The sequence below is a fragment of the Lutra lutra genome, chromosome 14 (assembly GCF_902655055.1).
Source record: "Lutra lutra chromosome 14, mLutLut1.2, whole genome shotgun sequence".
Classification (NCBI taxonomy): Eukaryota; Metazoa; Chordata; class Mammalia; order Carnivora; family Mustelidae; genus Lutra; species Lutra lutra.
The window spans coordinates 59,986,677-60,007,924 of NC_062291.1; the positions used below are offsets into that span (position 1 = coordinate 59,986,677).

A 21,248-nucleotide genomic window follows, 5' to 3' on the forward strand; every position below is an offset into this window, starting at 1 on the left:
GGTCTGGAGAGGCATGCCTTTGTTCTCACATTCCATGTGTGCTGGGAGGCAGTGACTCTCTTACATTTTTACCAGAAAACCCTGTGAAACGGCCTCTGCAACGATTTCATCGTGCCCGTTTCGCTCCGTAGTCGATTCAAACTCCAGTGGCCACCAGCCAGCCGTTAATGTCTCTCTTTTCCATCACTACAGCAGAAGGGCAGCATCGCTTACTTAAATAAGGCTTAGAACAGGAGACCCTGCTGTTTCCTTGACAGTTTTTCTTCAAGTGTATTCAGACACGATTCTCCACAGATACTTGTCGGGCTGTCAGGTGGAAGAAGGGTAAGATTTATTCTGTAACAGATTTCTATTGCTTCTATAACCCTAACATCACGCCAGTCTGGCACCTGCTGTCTCCCTTGCCCCAGTCCTGGTGCAGACCACCGTGCAGCTTCCCATCAGGTCTGCCGGCCTGTCCAGTCTTGCTCCTCTAATCCTTTCTCAGAGAGCCTAAGTGATCTGTTTAAATTGTAAATCTGATCACACCACACCTCTGCTTAAAACCCTGTAATGCCTCTGTATTGCCTTCAGGATAAACTCTCAACTCCTTAGCATTGCCTTTAAGACTCAGCCAGGTGCATGCCCTGCCCAGGTTGTCAGCCCTACCAAGTCCTTTGCTCACTGAACCCTCAACACTTGTTATCCTCTCTTACCTCTCTTTTCTAGGTCTTTGCCTAGAACATTTCCCCTCCTCTCTTCACCTAGTTAGCTAATTTGCCTTCCAGAAGTCACCTCAGATATCACTTCCTCCAGAAGCCACCCTTAGTCACCCAAGGCCAAGGCTGGGTGATCTTACACATTTCTTGTCATTTTATGTTGTAGGTACCTGTTTACATTTGCCTTCCTCTCCAGACAATAAGCTCGTCGATGGCTGGGATGGTTTTATTTATCACCATAACCCCAACATCAGTGTCTGACACAGGGACACTCAACAGTTACTGAAAGAATGAATGAATGAATGAATGAATGACAGATGACATAACAAGGATGGCAGATGGGTATTCTTGGAGGTAGATTTCCATTCTGTGTACTGAAGAACTTATTAACTGGGGATATCCAAACGAAGAAACCGTCCAACCCATGAAGCACAGTGAAAGCCCCACCCCCGAAAGTCTCCACACAGAGCCCAAGTGGCCGTCAGGGGAGAGCTTCTTCAGGAGATGGGTTGCAGTACGTGCCCTCCGCTCATTTCCTGTCTGGAGAAAGGCACGATCAGGTCCACTTCCGGGAGCAAAAGATCTGGGCTGGGGTTTCAGTTCTGTACTTGCTATGAGAACTTGAGCACGGGATGGCCTCTCTGAGCTTTTCTTACCTGTAAAATAGAGGTGATGCTCGAACTGCCTACTTCACAGATTTTGTGAGAACCAGATGAAGTCACATACAGTACTCTGTAAAAGCCTTCAGGCCAAATGGAAAGTATTATTATTTGCCACATAATCTTTTTTAGGTCTTGCAGCTTCACTGAGTAACTCTTGTTCTGCAACAACATCAGAAAACAAAGTGCCATGTGGGGAGTTGGACTTTGGCAGGCAGAGCTGAGACAGCAGAGAAAGCTAGCTCTTCTGTGCCCGGCCACGTCCCAGGGAAAAGTGGGAGTCAAGAGTGCCTGTTTAGCCAGGATCTGTCAAAAGCCATTGTTCCTGCCCTCAGAGAGATTCTTTGAAGCCTATTACTAAAACAAAGGGAGTAGGGCTCCGAAGTCCTAAGTCACTGTGTAAACCAGCAGAAACCCAAACCACGGACAGACATACGTGATAAATCTTCCCTTTGGGCCCCTTGATTTACGTTTAAAGTCAAGAGCAGTTGATAGCATTTCACTTCCCCTTTGGCAAAACAAACCCAATGAAACCATTTAATTTAAAGGCTTTTTATTAGGAACCACGGGAATGAGCTGCTTATCCCTCTGTAACAGTCTAGAGCAGGTCGTCAGGCCCAGGAGGGAGAGAGGTTATCAGAGGTGCTGTGGTGTGCTTTGCTGCATTGCTCAGGGCCCGGAAGGAAAGGTGGCGGCAACAGAGGTCGGCAGGAACTGGGGTTAGCCAAAACACCAATAGCCCGGGGAGAACCCTCTCCCTTCCTTCCAACTCCACGCAAGGCTGGAGCAGGCCAGGAGACAGAGAACGTGGCTGCCTTTTCTGCTGCTTCACTTCACTTGCTGGCCCTCCACTCTTGTTGCCGTTTGGTGATTAGGTATTTGAAGAACTCATACACAGACCACGCGATGGCTGTGGAGGGGATCTGGTAAATTACTCTGGCCTGCACCCCTCGGAAGTAGGCGGTCACCCCGCCTACTTGATACACCGTCCTGAAGGCACTTGCCATGCCTGTGATGTGTCCCGTGATGTTTGAGTTCAAGGCCAGGGACTCCTGGGTGTTGAGCAGTGTTTTGCAAACGTCCAGTGGGGTCGTGGCGGCGGCAGCGACGGCTCCTGCACAGGCTCCGGAGAGGACGTGGGAGCTGGGGCTGTACCGTCTTTGGGGGTTAAAGTGCTCCTGCAGGAATTCATAGGTCATGAAGTGAATGGCTTGGAAGGGAACATTCATGGTTAGCTGCGTGGTGTAGCTACGATAGAAGGCGCCGGCCCCTTCATTTTGCCACACTGCCCGCACACAGTCTGTCACCCGGTGGTATGGTGAATTGTACATCTGCATCCTCTGCTTGACCACTGAGGGTGCCACCAACAAGAAGGAAGGAAACGATGCCAGCCGTCAACGGGGGAGCGAGGGTATCCAGATTCAGAGTCCCAAGTCGGCGGGTCGGCCATCGGAGCAGAGGGAGGGAAAAAAATATGAGTGAGCTGTCAATAATACGTTAATGCATTCTTATCTAATACATTCAGGTTTCCCTTTTTTGAGAGGGGATAGGATAAGACTGGTAAAGAGCCAAAATATAACAGACCCACTTCTATTAGGTTTTCTTTAAAACCAACCAGTGAGGGGTGCCTGGGTGGCTCAGTTGGTTGGGCGTCTGCCTTTAGTTTAGGTCAGGATCCCAGGGTTGGGATGGAGGCCTGCACTGGGCTTGCTGCTCAGCAGGGAGTCTGCTTCTCCCTCTGCCTCTGCCCTTTCCCCATTCACCCTCTCTCGCGCTCCCAAATTAAACAAAATATTTTTTAAAAAAGCAACAATAAACACACAATATATGTATGATTTAGAGACTCCAGAGGGTTTCCTTGAAGTAAGTACCTACTACTATTATCTTACCCTTTCATAAAACTCAAGACAAGAAATGACTCAGTGGTAGTAAACATAATAATGAACGGATAGCCCTAATCTGCATCCTCAGGTGTGCAGAGCACCCAACTCTTATGACACGAGGATGGTTAATCCTTCTACAGGCGAAGGGCTACCAAAAAGGAAACAAAATTCTTAACCAAGAAGGACTGTGGCTTTAGTTTCCAAACATCTGCTCCCTCAAGTGGATAACATGATGTGAACTCTGGATCTCTAGCTTAGGTTTGGCCCTTGTCACACCATGGCCTTGCCCAGACAAGTAAAGAACTAGAACTTAAAGAACATGGCAACCACGCTACCCCTTCATATTTGAGTATCTCACCCTCCACCTGGAAAGCCGAGATCCAAGTAGCCATGTATGAACTGAGCTCTACAATGTACCCTTTCATTCCTATTTCATCTGTCTTCATTTCAACAAGAAAGGCTGGATTTTTAAAGGTTTTAAAATCATCCATCCTTCACCTCTTTGAAGAAAAGTGGAAATAATCTGTTAAATTTTCAGATGAGATCAAATCCCCTACAGAGGAGACTTCCAGGAAGGCCCGGGAATAGGCCTTCTTTTTTGAGAAAAGCCCCAAAGCCAATGAACTCTCAAGGAGTTTCCTTCCTAAGGGGCGCCTCCTCAGTACCCACAACATGGAGGGGAGCGCCCTCTACCGGTAAGATGCAGTAGCACAGCAGGATTTCCCACCCAAACCAACCACGTGCTCCCTGGCTTTCTTCTGCAAACCAGAAATAAAGGAAAAGCCCGGAGATGCAGATGCAGCTGCCCACAGAGGGAATGGAGGCAGAATCATTACCTTCTGCTGGATTCATGGCTGCATCATGCAGTAATGTTGCTACACACCCGGCCGCACCTGCAAAGGAGAAAACAACTGCCACATATAAGGCCAGGAGAGGTCAGGTGATTCACTGAGGCCTGGCGGGGGGTGGGGGGACAGCTAAGCCAGAGTAGGGACAGGGAACGTAGGAGCCAGTTCAAAAGATGGGACCCCACTACTCCTAAACCCCCGTTCAGAGAAATGAAGATACTTGTTCCCACCAGCTTAGTTAAGGTCACCAATCTCCATTCCATAGGCATAATAGGAAGGCCCAGAAGAGCCTAGGAAAACAGCCCAGATTTTACAGCCAGTTCTGAGAATAAACAGTTTATGCCCCAGATAGGAACCAGATCCACTGCGGCCAAGGGATGCCAGCGTCAGCTGCCTCCAGCGGAGGGAGAACATGAGGGGCGGCGGGGTGGTCAAATTTGCACCACAGCATCTCACCTCCCAGCCTGCCACCCCTGTGTTGCCCAGTCCATCTCCACAGATTCTAGTATTTCTACGACTAGACCTTTCCTTCGGGTCCTGAACTGCCATATCCCTCACCACTCCCGTTCGCTCTCAATTTGGTGCTCAGTCCTCAAGCACCCGGCTGCTGCCCCTTCCGTTCCTTCCACATAACCTCCAACCCTCTGGTTTCTCTGTGCAGAAGTCCCTTGGCTCCAGCCCAATTCACATGTTGAGGCCTGGTCATGTCCTCAGCAACTCAAACTGCCTCTGGTCAGTTAGGGTCCTGAAAAGGTGAGGCAAAGAGCTGGGGCTCCATTAATGTCTTCCTTGGGTGGCTGGGTCACCTCTGATCCTGCCCCGAAGAGCAGGACATCACCTGACTATCAGGAAATACACAATGGCGGGGGTAGTCCGGTGTGTCTCCACATTACTGGGGCATTAGAAGATGGTGCAGGGAGATGAGTCGAGCTGGTAGGTAAGGGAAGATACTGTTAACACTTTGTTGAGAAGGCCCCCAAGGAGGGGTGGGGTTGCAGGAGCCCCTTGTCCAAGAACTTCAGATTTGGAAGTCCCTCCCCTATAATCTGGCCTACCCCAGCCCAGAGCTTCAGCTCCAAACCATGCTGAGACGGGAAAGCACGGACAGCAGCAAAGCCCAGAGAGTTGAGAAAGTGGGGGAACCAGCACAGGAAGGCTCAATACCGTTGGCAATATGGCTATTGCCCCCAGGGTGGATTACATCACTCAATGTCTTTTTTAACTTTTCATAGCAGGCAAAATAGAGGGCATGGGCAGGCCCCGCGCCCGTCGCTGTGACGTTCAGCCCCCGCATAGGCCTCCACAGCCCCTCCGTTCTTATAATCCTCCAGAGCGCCTCCAACACATTGCGGTAGCGGGCGGCTGGGTCCGGCTGTAGGCTCTGCATCCGGGTCTGAAATTACAGAAAGAAGTGCAGGGTCAGCGATGCCAACTCCCCATTCAGCTTCCCGACTTCCGACACTGAGGCTGTGGGCACTTCTATGTGGAATCGTACCAAGGGGCAGGAGTGCCGCCTGGCTTCCACGTTTACTTCCTTCCAGATCTGCATCCAATCTTTCCAAGACCTGGACCTTTTTTTTTTTTTTTTGCTAGTCATCTACAAGGGGAACACCGCTGTTGTCTTTGAGGACATCACTGCTTGGGACGTGGCCCTGGACTCTGAAAGGATTCAGAGCCTCAGCAACAAATACCAAGCCCGTGTTTCAGAAGAAGTTGCTTTTGTGCCTTAATAATCTCAGGCCAAGTTCTTTCCCAATGTATTTTGAAGTCAACTATTTTCTGTCTACAACATAGTTTATGCATTCTTTCTGAAGATTGATCTGTTCAGCACATACTACACTAATGAGGATAACTCATCCTTTGTTAGATCCTTGATAATTATCTGAGTTTCTCAGATTACTTGGCATTGGCACCTGGGCCTGTAGGTTAAACTCTTGGCAAAGGCAGCATCTGTAATCGATACTGCTCTAATTTCATGGGAAAGAGCATTTAACCCGAAACTATGAAAGGTGGAAACCAACTTAGTTTCTAAAACTGAAGGGATTTCCAGATCTCTAATCCAAACGGAATGAATCCCGAAATTGGTATCCAATAATATCAGCCTTCGTGAAACATAATCCATGGAATTTCCAGAAGATTCAATGACTGAGACAAAAATACATGGTAGACACTTTGTATAATGCTAGACAAAGTTGGACTGAAATATAGGAAATGTATCTTTTCAAAACATTCCCCAAATCACAGACCCTCAGGGGAAGGGTGTGTCTCCTAATGAAAATCTCTTGTCTGTTGATCCACTTCAAGATTAAGGTAGTATGGAGATGAACAATATAAAATCAATGTCCAGAGCCTGGAACAGAGTAAGCACTCAAGATATGTCTGTTGAATGAATGAATGAACGGCTGAATGAAAGAACAAATGAATCTTAGCTGTCTGCACCAGTTCACAAAGTAAAGAAGTGGGCTATTAGTGAGTCAGTAGGGGCAACTAATGCCCAAATGCAGTTTAAATTCCTACTTCATTCCAGTTACTGATTCAATTTGAACCTTCCTTTTGGCCATCTGGAATCCAAGAGCACTGCCGCTTCTCAAGAGCATAGGGGAAAACAATTAACCAGATTAACAGGTCCTAGTTAGCTGTAAGCAATCCACATTCCTCTGAAGTTATTTTCTCCTGCTCGCTACCGACAAAGAACTGGAAGCTTAAAAGATTAATACTAAATTCAATCATAAATACAGTATCATTTATTACAACTTGACTCATTCTACTTCTCAAAAAATAAATAAATAAAACACCATAAATTTCCAATAAAGGATATGCTTACGACAAATCTTTCACATCACGCCGAGGTACAGAATCCATTAGAGGAGTTATTCGTGACTACAGGTCTTTGCTGGCTACAGCTGCTAATAAAGATAAACTGGGCCTGGTGGCTTAACAATTGTGTTTCCATAGGTTTGTTTGAAACTGATCTTGTACAGGGACAATGTTCAGAAATTGCATGGCTCTGCTGAAGTCAGTGGCATTACCAGCCTTGAAAGGTCTGGCCTCAGAGACTTAGAACCTTTCACCCTCAAGAGAAACCTGGACTGAAAGTTACTTTGAACATTTTATACACACCTTTACATCTAACACAATTCTACTTACACCCTTATGGAAAGGACCCAGGCATAAGCTAGGCCAAATATAAAAATCTATATGGCTCCCCAAAGGAGTGAACCAATAAATCTTTCTTTGGGAGAAAAATGAAATCTCTACAAGTTTACGAATAGCCTTTAATTATTTAGAAAAACACTGGCTTTGAAGAAAATCCAGGGGCGCCTGGGTGGCTCAGTGGGATAAGCCGCTGCCTTCGGCTCAGGTCATGATCCCAAGTCCTGGGTTCGAGCCCCACATCGGGCTTTCTGCTCAGCAGGGAGCCTGCTTCCTCCTCTCTCTCTGCCTGCCTCTCTGCTTACTTGTGATTTCTCTCTGTCAAATAAATAAATAAAAATCTTAAAAAAAAAAAAAACTGTCTTTTGAAGAAAATCCAAATGAACTAATAGGGAGATAAGTGGTTTGGTAAAAGAACAAGCCAAATTTGAGTCAATTGAGTATGAGCCTGAGTATGAGCCCCTGCTTTGTTAGATGTGCGGTCTTGGATAGATCACTTAGCCAGAGTTTCAATGTTGTCATCTAAAACATGAGACTAAGAATGGGTCACGGGGCTGTCGTGCAGATTCCAAGAGGACATGTAAAAGCCACTGGTAATTTATGAAGCACTAGAAATATAAGGTTTTATTTTTTTTATTCAAACACGATTCTTGGGCGTATTTGTTCATACCATAGAATTTATAGATGATGGCACTGTTGTCTCTTGTATACATTTCACAAATGTGCATGGGCAACTAACTGGTGCTTAGCCACCAGTAAATTAGGTTTAATTTTGTATTTTTTTGTTTTTACTTTAAAGTTTCTCTGTGGCTATAATGATTTTTATGTCCAACTATTAATCTGGAGGTCATGTTTAGGGATGAGCACTATTATGAAACTCTGTGCCTTGCTTGGATCTGTAGATCTACTTCTGGGAAGGCTGTATGGAAGGCCTGAGAGTCAGACTGGGTTCAAATCATGACGGTGCCACTTAGCTTGCTTCCTTTTCTTCATCTGTAAAATAATGAAAATGGTGTATACTTTGTGAAATTGCTTCAAGGATTAAATGAATAATTTTATGTAAGGCACATCAATTAGTGCTTGGCAAACAAGAACAATTGCCCTTTATTGAATAATAAGTATTATTAGATACAAGAAAGTCAAATAAGCCAATGTTTCTACTTCCTAACTTTTCACTGGTGCATGTGTATAGATAACCATTTGCATCTGGAGTTTGGAAAAGATTTCCCTTGCTCTTTCTCTCTTTAACTTATTATGTAAGTAGATTATTTGTGATCCCAATACAGAGCCAAAAAGTAGCACCTTGGAGGCAGGTGGGTGCTTAGCCAGATGATTTTGAGATGATTCTGACTACTTTGGTTCCAGAGCCTATCCCTATAGATAAAGTCTGGTGTTTGCCTCTGAGGCTCATAAAAGGAAAACTGGAATATATTTGGACTCCCAAACCTCCCTATTACGACTATGTAAATAGTTGGCTGAGTAACTGTGGCCTAGCGGGTTATGGTACGTTCCTCCCAAGGATATTTTAAATCAACTTGACCCTGATAAGTAGCTGGGGTGCACAGGCTTGCATGCCAAGAGGCAATGCCAACTTTCATTTGAAAACACTGTGGCTGCTGTTTAGGCTCCAACACAGTTACCTGCCTCTAGTCTTATGGACGGTTGGGCTGCTCTTCTTCTCCACCACCATTTATGGTAAAAGAGGAACTGGGAAGCCCTGGGACAAGTGAACTGGAAGTCCTTTCTGAAGGAAGAGATTTGAATTTTACTTTCATGTCTGCACAACAATGTCTAACATCCTACTGACATTAAATCCTACCAGTCTCACCTAGCTGTTCCCTCTAGTTATTTAAATCTCAGTATTAATGGCAAATGCAAATGACTCTTCTAAAATATGCTTTTGTATCTTTGAAGACTCTTGAGCATTTTTTTGCCTCTGAATCAAATAATTATTTAATACAGGACTTTGAGGCATGACTATAATGTCATATGACTAATTTTTTAAAAACAAACACTTAAAAGTTTGTGTAAATGAATAAGAACTGTTCTTCAAAACAGTTACCTTGGAAGGCTAGAAGTAACTTATTCTAGCAATGCCGTGATTATGCAAAATATTTCTGGAACTCCTCTTTCAGGAGAGTTCCCTCAGTGGGTTTATCAGCCTCAAGAATAAATCAGTCTTCTTGCTTTCTGGTGCTACCTTCTCTTTGTTTTCAATCAGTATTACCCATTTTGATCTTCTGCCTTATTTATCATTTTTTATTCCGAATGGTCTGTTACTAAAAAAACAAAAAACAAAAAAACAAAAAAACCCCAAATCCATTTTGTCACACGGCAAAGATTTGCCCTCTTTCATATTTACCCAAATATTCTGCAAGCATTCCTAACAGAGGAATCTATAAAATATTTATAGTAACATTACGCAAAGATATTGAATAAGGAGACAGCCTCCCAAGGTAATGGAACAACACTTAAGTTGATAAGTTATAGTAATATTTCTCAGTCACATTATTACGTTGTATTTTTCAAGTCATTAAATAATTTTCACGGCTTTCTTTGATCTAGTTTTCATTTGATACCCATCCTGAAACATAGCACCCTAAACCCTGCTCTCTACTCACAGTCTAAGTATAGTGAAGTTACTTTACTTTGCAGTTAGGTCATTTTAATTTTTGGATATATAGCATTAACAACTCACAGTCATTCAACCTAGACTTTACTACATAAATGTCAGAATCTTTACTGGTACTTATCCACTTTATATTTTAATACTGTTAGAGCATTAACCATCCTCTTACTTCTCTCGCATGGATTTTACTATTTATTTCTATTCCTCTCAACTGACAAATGTATTTAAAACTCTAGTATCCATTTTAACCAAGTGCAATCTACCAGTTTCAATAGGTATGGCCCTTGGTAGGAGTTGCCTTGCAACTTGCTAGAAAACTATCAACTCAGAGTCATTCAAAAGCTTAATGAGTACTTTCCCTATTTCTTCATCCACACTACCAATGAAAACATGTGAGAGTGCCAGAACCAGGAAGAAGCAGAAAAGATAGACTTCCTATTTCCCAACTCAATACTCTCTCCTTTTGAATATGTAACATTTTCCTAATTTGAGGGAAAAAACACACTTCAAAGAGCTGTGAGGATACTGTTTGACTATAACCCCAACATTTTAAAGGAGGCATCAGTCTGTCGATACATTTATTTCAACAGCCCCCTTGAATTTACTTTTCATTCAATCTAGTTCTCACTTTCAGAGATTGGTACCTTTGCTAATGCACAAGAATAAGAACTGTAAAGAAAAATCAGCTCCTCTCTTCACCTAACTTTCTTCCGAAGCACTTGACTTCTTTACCCACTTATCAGTCTGCTTGGTTGTGGCTGCAGTTAGTTCTTACTTTCACAGGAATCATGCCGGCATGTTGATCCCAGTTCATTTTCAATATTATCATGCTTTCCTTCTAGGCAACTTTTCCCTTTTGTCAACTTCAGCTGGCCAAAGAAATACACTGTCAGGTCCATCTCTTGTTTGAGGGCTGCACACACAAAAATCCTAATCCCAGCTTAGTTTTCATGTTCAGGAAATAGGTGGGGTATCATGCCTGATGCAGAGAAACCGAAACCTCTTCCTGAACGTGGTCTTTCCCAAATTACTTCCAGTCTAGAACTATGAATTCTCACTGCACAAATGATTTCCAGTCACTCGTGGGTTAAGATTTAATAAGTAAATGCTCTATCTAGCTGAGAGATTTCAGATTTCGGTTCTGCCCCCTCACTTTTAAGGGAAGACACAGCAAGAAGCTTGTAAAAGCACCTGCCACAGAACATCTCAAGCCTTTAAGATTCTATTCAGGGTCTGATTCACCCCAGTTGGCTTCACCTTAATCAAGTTAGTAGCACTTACCTGTTCCATCCCATCCCACCCTATTCCTGTTTAGTCCCAGCTAGGATCCGGGGCCTTGGCTGACAGATTTTCTTTCCACAGTCCCGATTCAGATCTCACTGACGGTTAGAAATGGGTCCTGGTTCCTGGCTGGGTTCAATCCCCAGCCCGGACCTTGCTTGTACGGAGTATCGGTCGAATCGTGCGGCGATGGCAGGGGCCAGGAAGAAACCCATGTCGGCTCCGGCTCTCGGCCGGGATCCTGGCTCTGGACAGGACCCAGGGGTCGGGTCTGCCTCAGGTCGGATTCGGAGCCGGTCCACGTCTCACCTTGACGCAGTCGATGGGATACATCACGCAGTGCTCCAGGATCCCTGCCACGGCGCCCGCCACCATGTGCGTGGTGACAGTGGCTCCAGCCGGCAGCGCCTCGTAGTCCGGGCCGGTGTCCGGATCCTGCCGTACCGGGGGCCTGCAGGCCCCGGCCTCCCCGCCGCCGGCCCCCCGACCCACGCCCCGCTGCAGCCACCCGTCCAGCAGCGCCGACTCCCCGGGGCTCCGCCCCGGCCCAGCCGCCGGCCCCCCCGCCACACCGCCAGCACCCCGCCCCTCCAACTCCATCCACCCGGGCCAGCTGCGGCGCCCACCCTCGCCGCCGCTGCCGCCACCGTCCCCCAGCCCCGTCGTGTCCGCCTCAGGCGCGGCCCAGAGAGCCCGGGGCCTCCGGCTCCCGCTCGGCCCATGAACACGCCCCCCAGCCAGCCATTGGTGCGGCCGTCAAGGCAGCCCCGCCCCTTTGCTTACGTCGGAAAAAGATGTCTGTGGTATTAGAGAAGTTGCCTGTCATTCCTCCGCCCTGCGGCGTTGCTACGGTTTAGATCCCACCCCTTCCCCTTTGATCTTGGGAAGCTTCTTGTTTATTGGCCATTGATTGGCCAACATGCAAGAACAGCCCGCCCACCGACTTTTCTGGAGGGCGAAGGGAAACTTAAGGCTGAACTTTGATAGGCTCAACCACTCTTGATACTTTGACTGCGGCCATTGGCTATCACCACGTCGGGATCCGATTGGCTACGGGAAGAGAGCGAAGAGCCCAGCGGGTAGAGGGACCGGATTTGGGCCACAGACTGGCGGCTGGGGAGCTGCGGGCGCTGCATGCCGGATGGTCTCGGGAGGGGGTGGGGTGGTGCCAGGCCTTCAAGGTCAAACCGTTGCAGTCAGCCGTTAGAACTGCGTTCGAGCGCGGGCCCCAAATCCCGGGACACGCGGGTCACGGGCGGGCGGCGCTGGCCCCAGAGCTCTGTTCCCGCGGGATCTCGGGCTGGCGTGAGGTGGAGCCAGCTTGGGCCGGGTATTCCCTGGCGCGGCCAGCGGGCCTGTCCGGGAAGCTGTTGCGACATGCGGGCGGAGGGCCCTTAGACTCCGGTTGGATCTGGCGTGCTGTCCCCCGCCCCATGCCGCGCGCGAGCCGGCTCCTGAGGGCTCGGTGCTCCTCAAGCCCCGGCATGCCGCCCTGGGCTTGCACGCGAAGTCGCCCGGTATATCCCGCGGGTGCTGAATGAATGAGTTCTCCGGAGCCCGCTGTCGCTGGGTCCTGTGCCAGGCCGAGAGCTGGAGGCAGGAAAGAGATGTCGAAATGGGGCGGGATGATTCAGAGATGACAGGTGGAGAGGCCGGTCTGGAGGCAGCTGCCAAACAGCACAGAAAGTACGGCGATTGTGGAGAAGCTCGGACAGAACAGCTTTTTCCTGCACTTACGCGCGGATGACCACCACTGCCTGGGGGAGATTACCTTTTGTGATAAGACCGCTGTTCTTCACAGGAGGGGCAGTCTGAGTCTGAGAGCTGCACTCACTGGTTAATGCCGGCTATTTCCAGCCGGGAGCACCACCTCCTGGGCGGTGACGTTGCGCGGGAGCTACACGAAGGCTGCTGGCTCCGTTGAGGAATGCAGATCTCTCCTCTCCTCCGTCGTCCGTGCTTCAGTATCCCTTCTCCGGAGTGTGTTTACCCAAGCCTCCCCCGTTTCCAGCTCTGTTCTTTCTACCTATTTTACCGAGATGACGATGCAGTTGTCAACTTTTCCATCTCGTTATAGCTGTTAAGAAAGAGGCTTTCTTTTTTCTTTAAAGCTTAGCCCTTCTCTGAGCCTCGGGGCGGGTGGTGGTGGTGGTGGGTTTGTTTGGTTTTAACTGTTTTATTCATCTATTCTCTTCCTCCTCAGCAGTGGTTAATAACCTTTGGGCCCGGACCTTTGCGAAAGTAACGAAACTACAGACGCTCTTCCCTCCACTTCCCACCTGCCATGCACACACCTAGGGGGCCATTAACTTTAGGTTAAAAACCCTTCTCTACATCTTCTCTCTTCTCTAGCTCGCTTCCCTTGAGAAATGAATAGATCTCCCCAAAAGATAAACCACTCAACCCTGCTAGAGTACTAATTCCCTCTACTGCCAAACTACTGCAGTAATGAGCTATACCTGCTGTATCCTTTCCTTAATCCCCACATTTAAATTTTTTTAAAAATTTTTATTTGTTTACTTGAGAGAGAGCGTGAGCAAGGGAAAGAACACGAGCAGGGGCAGAGGGAGAAGCACACTCCCCATTAAGCAAGGAGCCCCTTGGGGGGCTCCATCCCAGGACCTGACATCACGACCTGGTCAGAAGGCAGAAACTTAACAGACCGAGCCACTCAGGTGCCCAGCCCCAACATTTTCACTCATTTATCCAGTGACCATAGATGACCTTTCCAAATGTAATGGTATTTTTCTTATTCCCTCCTGCCCCCACTGACTTATCCCTCACTGAAATACTTTCCTCCCTAGGAACCACTCTATTCTACATTTTAGACTTCTCAATCTCCTACATTTCTCTAAACACCAAGGGAAAGCATTGCTAACGTTTTAATGCTTTTTGTCATCTTCAATACCTTAGAGAAACTTACCATTCCAAATCTGTTTTCCCCATTGGGCCTGTATTTCCCTCCTCACATACTACTACTACTACTACTACACTACTACACTACTACTGTTACTACTGCTACTGTATTTCCCTCCTCACATACTACTTCTGCTACTACTACACTACTACTGCTGCTGCTGCTTCTTTTTAACTTAAACTTCAGTGGACATACAGTGCAATATTGGTTTCTGGAGTAGAATTCAGTGATTGATTACTTACAACACCCAGTGCTCATCGCCCACCTAGCCCACACCCACCCACATCCCTCCATCAACCATCAATTTCTCTATTAAGAGTGTCTTATAGCTTGTTTCCCTCCTTTTTTTCTTTTCACCTTTCCCATATGTTCATCTGCTTTCTTAAAATTCCACACATGCATGAGATCATACGGCATTTGTCTTTCTCTGACTTATTTCACTTAGCATATTACACTCTGGCTCCATCCATGTCATTGCAAATGGCAAGATTTCATTCTATTCCATGATGAGTAATACTCCATTGTATATACAAACCATGTCTTTTTTATCCATTCGTCAGTCAATGGACACTTGAGCTGTCTTCATAGTTTGGCTATTGTTAACATGCTGCTATAAACATCCAGGGGCATGTGTCCCAGCGAATCTGTATTTTTGTGTCCTTCAGGTAAATACTTAGTAGTGCAATTGCTGAACTGTAAGGTAGTTCTATTTTTTTTTTAAGATTTTATTTATTTATTTGAGAGAGATACAGTGAGAGCATGAGCGAGGAGAAGGTCAGAGAGAGAAGCAGACTCCCCGCGGAGCTGGGAGCCCGATGCGGGACTCGATCTGGACACTCCAGGATCATGACCTGAGCCAAAGGCAGTCGTCCAACCAACTGAGCCACCCAGGCATCCCAGGTAGTTCTATTTTTAACTTTTTGAGGAACCTCCATACTGTTCTCCAGAGTGGCTGCACTAGTTTGCATTCTTACCAGGAGTGCAAGAGGGTTCTCCTTTCTCTGCATCCTCACCAACACCTGTTGTTTCTTGTTAATTTTAGCCATGCTGACAGGTGTGAGACGGTATCTCATTTTGGCTTTCGCTGATGATGAGTGATGTTGAACATCTCTTGTTAGCCGTCTGGATGTCTTTTTTGGAAATCTGTCTATTCATGTCTTCTGCCCATTTCATAACTGGGTTTTTTGTTTTCTGGGGTTCATTACATACTTCTTTTTTTTTTTTAGATTTTTTAAAATTTGTTTGACAGAGAGATCATAAGCAGGCAGCGAGGCAGGCAGAGAGAGAGGGGGAAGCAGGCTCCCTGCTGAGCAGAGAGCCCATTGCGGGGCTGAATCCCAGGACCCCAAGATCATGACCTGAGCCGAAGACAGTGGCTTAACCCACTGAGCCACCCATGCACCCCTCATTACATACTTCTTAACTGAAGTTTCCATGTGAACATTCAGTAAATATTTATTGAGGACCAGCTCTGTGCCTGGTACTGTACTTGAAGTAGGTGACACAGGACATAGTCCATGGAGCTCTCATGGAGCTTACTTTTAAATGAGGGGAGGGGGGTAGACAAAAATACCAGCTAGCTCTGGGTACTATTCTGATAACTGAAATAGGGATATGTGATAAAGTGTGACTAGGTGGCTACATTTTTGGGGCCAGGGAAAGCCTTTCTGAGAAAATGACACTAAATGATAGGCAGGAGCCATGATGAACCCAGAGAAGAGCATTCCAGAAGAAACAGTAGATACAACAACCTAAGGTGAGAACAAGGTTGGTGTATAAAGGAACAGAAAGCCAGTGTGGCTGGAACATGGCAAGAGAAAGGGGAAGTGACATGGGATGAGACTGGGTGAACATCTACCTTAATTTCTGGCATGACTCAGCATGTTCATTCCAAACTTCACCTTTGAACTTCCCACCCCAACCAATTCCTCCAAAATTTTTCTTTTATACCCAACCAGACTCTAAAGCTGGGAGTCTTCTGGAGCTACCCTTCAGAAATATTCTGAAATGTTTCTTTGGTTTGTGCTTTCCTTTTCCTTCCTATTGATATACTTTCCCAGTATCTGTTCCCTTCACATGTATATTGTAATAACCTTTGAATGTCCTCGTTACCTCTGGGATCCCCTGGCTTCATCAGTATTTTGATTCCCACTCTTTCAGGTACATGGTAGGATTGTTCTTCCCACCTCCTTAAAGATAGGCATGGCTCTGGATTTGGTTTTTTTTTTTTTTTTTAAAGATTTTATTTATTTGACAGACAGACATCACAAGTAGGCAGAGAGAGAGAGAGAGAGGAGGAAGCAGGCTCCTTGCCGAGCAGAGAGCTCGGTTCTGGGACTCAATCCCAGAACCCCAAGACCATGAGCTGAGCCGAAGGCAGAGGCTTAACCCACTGAGCCACCCAGGCATCCCTTAAAGTTGTTTTTTGTTTTGCTTTGTTTTTTGTCAGAGAGAGAGAGAGAGAGCACAGGCAGGCAGAGGCAAGGGAAGAAGCAGGCTCCCTGCCAAGCAAGGAGCCTGATGTGGGATTCGGTCCCAAGACAATGGGATCATGACCTGAGCTGATGGATTTGCTTTAACTGATGAAATGTGAGAGAAGCATGAGAGCCACGCACCGACTGGTGATGTTTAGAAGGAACCATCAGCCTGGGGCCTGGTGAAGATGAGGGAGTGGAGTCTTCTGCTCACCAGCCCTTTCCTCCCAGATGGACGTTCACCGTGAGTAAGAAAGAATCTTTGTTTTTAAAACAGATTTTAGGATTATTCCGTAGCATAGCAAAATATAGCCCGCTCCCACTCAGACTTTAATGTGATATTAAAGTCACCTGAAGAATTTGTTAAAATGCAGATTGTTATTCTGTAGTGGGGCCTGAGAGTCTGCATTTCTTCTAAGTCCCCAGGTGGTGCTGATGCTGTTAGACCCTGGACCACACTTGGAATAGCAAGAACCCATCCCGACTACATGATATACCACTCTCAACCCAACTACGCACACTACCCTACATCTCACCAGCACTTACACTTTCCTAAACCAATTAGCAAGCAAAGAAGTTTCTTGGAGATATTTTTTTATAAGCCCTCAGTAGCTCCCATACATGCAGCTCCTCAGTTGGGCTTGGCAGAATCTTATTTTCTTATATTCCTAGGGTAAGCGTTTCCATATTTTCCCTTCTGTACTGTGTTTCTTGTTTTCTACCTCGACCTATGAGACCATTCACTGTTTCACTACTGAGTCTCATTTATTTTCTCTAGTAATAGAAACCCTGAGTTTTAGCTTGGAGCTAAAAGTCCAGCTGAAGTCCATTTTCCCCCAGCTTCCCCTACAGCTAGTGTTAGCTACGTGACTAAGTCCTAGCTAATGAGATGTGAGTGTAAGTGGTGTGAAATATCTGGGTTCTACCTTTAAAAGGAAAGGTTTGGGGACACCTGGGTGGCTCAGTCATTTAAGCATCTGACTTCAGCTTGGGTCATGATCTCAGTCAGGGTCCTGGGATCGAGCCGCACATTGGGCTTCTCACTTAGTAGGAATCTGCTTGTCCCTCTACCCTTCCCCCAGCTCATACTCTCTCACTCTTTCAGATAAATAAATTCTTTAAAAATAAATAAATAAATGGAAAGATGGTGTTCTCTGAGTATTTTTTCCCATGTTCTCTCTTCTTGTCATTTAGAAGACAGACCCAGAAGATGTCAATCATTTTTGGGCCATGAGACAAGGCCCATTCTTGAGGTGGCAGAGCAGAAGGTAGAAGAAACCTGCTGCCTTTTGGGCAGTAACAGTACCTTTGGACTACTCATGTTCTGGTACATGAGAGAACTTGTTTAAACAGTTGCTGTTGGTCTGAATCGTTGTTACAGCATCAGATTTATATCCTAATGGACATATCTTCATCCCTAAAATGCATTTCCCCTTTTGTTCTTATGAAAATTCTCATTCTTGAAGGTCCAAAACAAGTCCCCCTACTCCTTCCAGCTTACCTGACCATCACCCTCTTCCCCTGAACTGCCATCCCATGTGACCATATGAGGTACATGTATCATACAGAAGGAGATTGATTCCAGCAGCCACACATGAAAATAAGACTGACTTCTTTACAGTCACTTAAAGCAAAATTGGTTCCTACATTATGAAGAGTAGACCCTAAAAGCTGTAGGAATTCAGAGATGGGCAGTCAGTGAGGACAGAAGGGAGAAGACATAATGCGTTTGAGCAGTTCACGGCAGGAGAATGTGCACAGGAAGGTGCTCCAAGGAGGGTGTGGAGACAGGTTCAAGGGAATCAATTTGTTATTCCTTGTCTTCAGCATCTTTGCTAAAATTAATCTGAGAAAGCATTTGAGGCATCTCTCCTTTCCTTCCTCTTGTTTCTTTGTCTGTCTTCCCACCTTATGAAAGAAGTGTGCCTTCGCCTATCCAGCTTGTTACAGTTCATTGCCCTGGGACATAAATTTCCAGGTAGCTGAGCGGTCCTGGTCCTAGCAAGGCTCCCTTCAACCAAGACACAACTAACTGTAGATTTCAGGTCTTTCTCCAACTTACATATATTTTGATTAGGGCAAAAAATGGCTTTAGAAATGGATATTTTCATCCTTGTGGGATATCTGGTGTACATATGTATCGTACAGTGGAGTAATGGGTTTTTAACCACATCACCTATTCCAACCCCTATTATTCCCCTATTATCAAAGAATACATTGTTTCTGAGGGAGACTCCCCTTAGAATAAAGCAAAAAAGAGTATAATTAAATGTTAAAGGTTGTAGTGCCTTATTTCATTCAGCTGACACACTCCTGGTAAGGTCTGTGTCTTATCTATTTCTCTTGGGACAAGGATATTCAAGACTTATAAAAATGTATGCTGGGAAGAACTAACATGCTACAAAGTGCAAGTCTCCCTCTCTAGTCAGAAACAAGAAAGCTGAGTGATGCTCTTCATTTGCTCACGTCTCAACTTTGGTCTCCATTTTATATCTTGCATAATTTCTAGAAGTATAGGGAAAGTCTGTTTAATTTTCACAGATTGGCATCTTGCCTTCAAGTAGAAGGAAATAGGTCAAAAGTAAATTCATATTTTGTTTTATCTTGAACATTTTATTCAGGCTTGTACTAAAAACATATTCATTTTCTTTTGTCAATAGACTATTGGCTAAACCATTTCATACCCACTGGGATGGCTATAATCAAAAATACAAACAGTATGTGTGGATGAGAATATGGAAAAATTAGAATGCTCAGATGTTGCTGCTGGCACTGTAAAATGGTTCAGCCACCGTGGGAAATAGTTTAGCCGTTCCTCAAAAAGTTAAACATGGAGTTACCACGTGACCCAGCAATTCTGCTCCTCAGTATATTGAAAAGAAGTGCTATAAACAAGCATATACATGTGTTTGTTTAAGTACTTCTTTTCAATACTTCACTTTTCACAGAGGCAAAAGGTGGAAACAGTCAAAGTGTCCATCAAGACAAGAACTGAGGGACGCCTGGGTGGCTCAGTTGGTTAAGCAGCTGCCTTCGGCTCGGGTCATGATCCCAGCGTCCTGGGATCGAGTCCCACATCGGGCTCCTTGCTCGTCAGGGAACCTGCTTCTCCCTCTGACTCTGCCTGCCATTCTGTCTGCCTGTGCTCGCTCTCTCTCCTCTCTCTCTCTCTGACAAATAAATAAAATCTTTAAAAAAAAAAAAAAGACAAGAACTGATAAACAAATTGTGTACATACACAAGATGAATACAATTCAGCTGCAGAAAAGAATGGAGGAGGGATATGTACTGCCATGGGAATGAACCTTGAAGATATGTTAAGTGATAGAAGACACTTATAAGAGATATCCCGAATATGTTGCTCTATAGAGACAGAATACAGACTGGTGGTTACCAAGGCCGGCAGTGGGGGTCGGGGGGTCATGAGATAGGAGAAGGTGCTTAATGGGTACAGAGCACAACACCTTTTGGGGGTGATGAAATGATTTGGAACGAATAAAGGTGTTGGTTGCACACCACCATAAATACACTAAATGCCACTGAATTGTTCACTTTAAGGTGGTTTAATTTCATGTTACATGACTTATGCCTCCATTGTAAAAAGGGAAGATTGGCTAGCACCCCACAGATGAGCTGAATAAACTAGGACTTCATTATCCTCTCAAATGCTTGTGCCTCTGTAACTCCAAACAGCAGCTCTACACAGTCATTATATAATTCCTAGGTTGCCTCACACCGACTTGAAGAAAATCTACCTTGGACAAAAGTGTAAGATCTGGGCAGCAATTGTTAATGGATACAAAGTTTCTTTTTGGTTGATGAAAATGCTTTCAATTTATACTGTGATGGTTGCACAACCCTGTGATTATACTAACACCCACTGAACTGGGTGAATTTTATGGTATATAAATTACATCTCAATAAAGCTGTTCTTAACACACCACAATGTCTAATCGAGATACGTTGAAGAGTATCTTCTTCTGGAACTCCAGTTTCATCATTCTTTAAGCAATAAACTGTAACCCTTTGCACATCTATTTTTTGAGGGGGTAGTTACTGCAACCACACCATTCTTGTCTCTTAAAGTTTCTCCTAAAGGATTTTGTTTGTGAAAGAAAAAAAATCCAAAACAAGAAAAATTACTAACTTTGGTCCAAGAAACAAACATAATCTCACCTCTGACTCACAGGCAGAAATTCAGAAAAATTACTTTGCTTCACTGTTTCTTGTCTAATAGTTTCTGTTCAATTCATACTCAAATTGAGTTGAAACAGACACAGGAAAAAAATATTATAGTCACTCTTATCTGGGCACTAGTCTCCTTATTGCCACTCATTTTCATTCACATTTCTACATTTCTATCATATCCTTATTACTTTGACGGGAATGTAAATTCTGGAAATAATGCCGCCAAACAATTATTTTTTACACCTTTTTGTAAGCCCTGCACCTACCTGTCATATAATACCTTCTCTTCTTTTTTTATTTGTTTATTTCCACAAAGTAAAACTGCACTCTCTTTTTTAAAAGATTTTATTTATTTGAGAGAAAGGGGGGGGCATGAGCAGGGGGAGGAGCAGAGGGAGAGAAAATCTCGAGCAGATGTGGGGCTCTATCTTATGACCCTGAGTTCATGACACTGAGTTCATGACCTGAGATGCAATCGATATTCAGATGCTTAACCAACTGAGCCACCCAGGCACCCC

The 21,248-nt window shown here is 45.3% G+C and overlaps 1 protein-coding gene across 4 annotated transcripts; it reads right to left on the reverse strand.

The window, feature by feature from the left end:
• Window positions 1-1,893: 1,893 nt before the first annotated feature.
• SLC25A28 (solute carrier family 25 member 28) lies at window positions 1,894-11,877 on the reverse strand. Of its 4 annotated transcripts, XM_047701882.1 has the most exons (5): window positions 11,461-11,583; window positions 8,882-8,985; window positions 5,253-5,481; window positions 4,077-4,133; window positions 1,894-2,708 (listed from the first exon to the last, which is right to left on the reverse strand). In XM_047701882.1, the coding sequence occupies exons 3-5, from the start codon at window positions 5,473-5,475 to the stop codon at window positions 2,191-2,193; spliced, it is 798 nt and encodes a 265-aa protein (XP_047557838.1). In that variant the 5' UTR covers window positions 5,476-5,481; window positions 8,882-8,985; window positions 11,461-11,583; the 3' UTR covers window positions 1,894-2,190. The 4 variants fall into 4 exon arrangements, with proteins under 4 accessions (XP_047557838.1, XP_047557840.1, XP_047557839.1 ...); XM_047701884.1 differs by lacking the exon at window positions 8,882-8,985 and having other exon boundaries at window positions 11,461-11,877; XM_047701883.1 differs by lacking the exons at window positions 8,882-8,985; window positions 11,461-11,583 and adding an exon at window positions 6,913-7,379.
• Window positions 11,878-21,248: the final 9,371 nt, after the last annotated feature.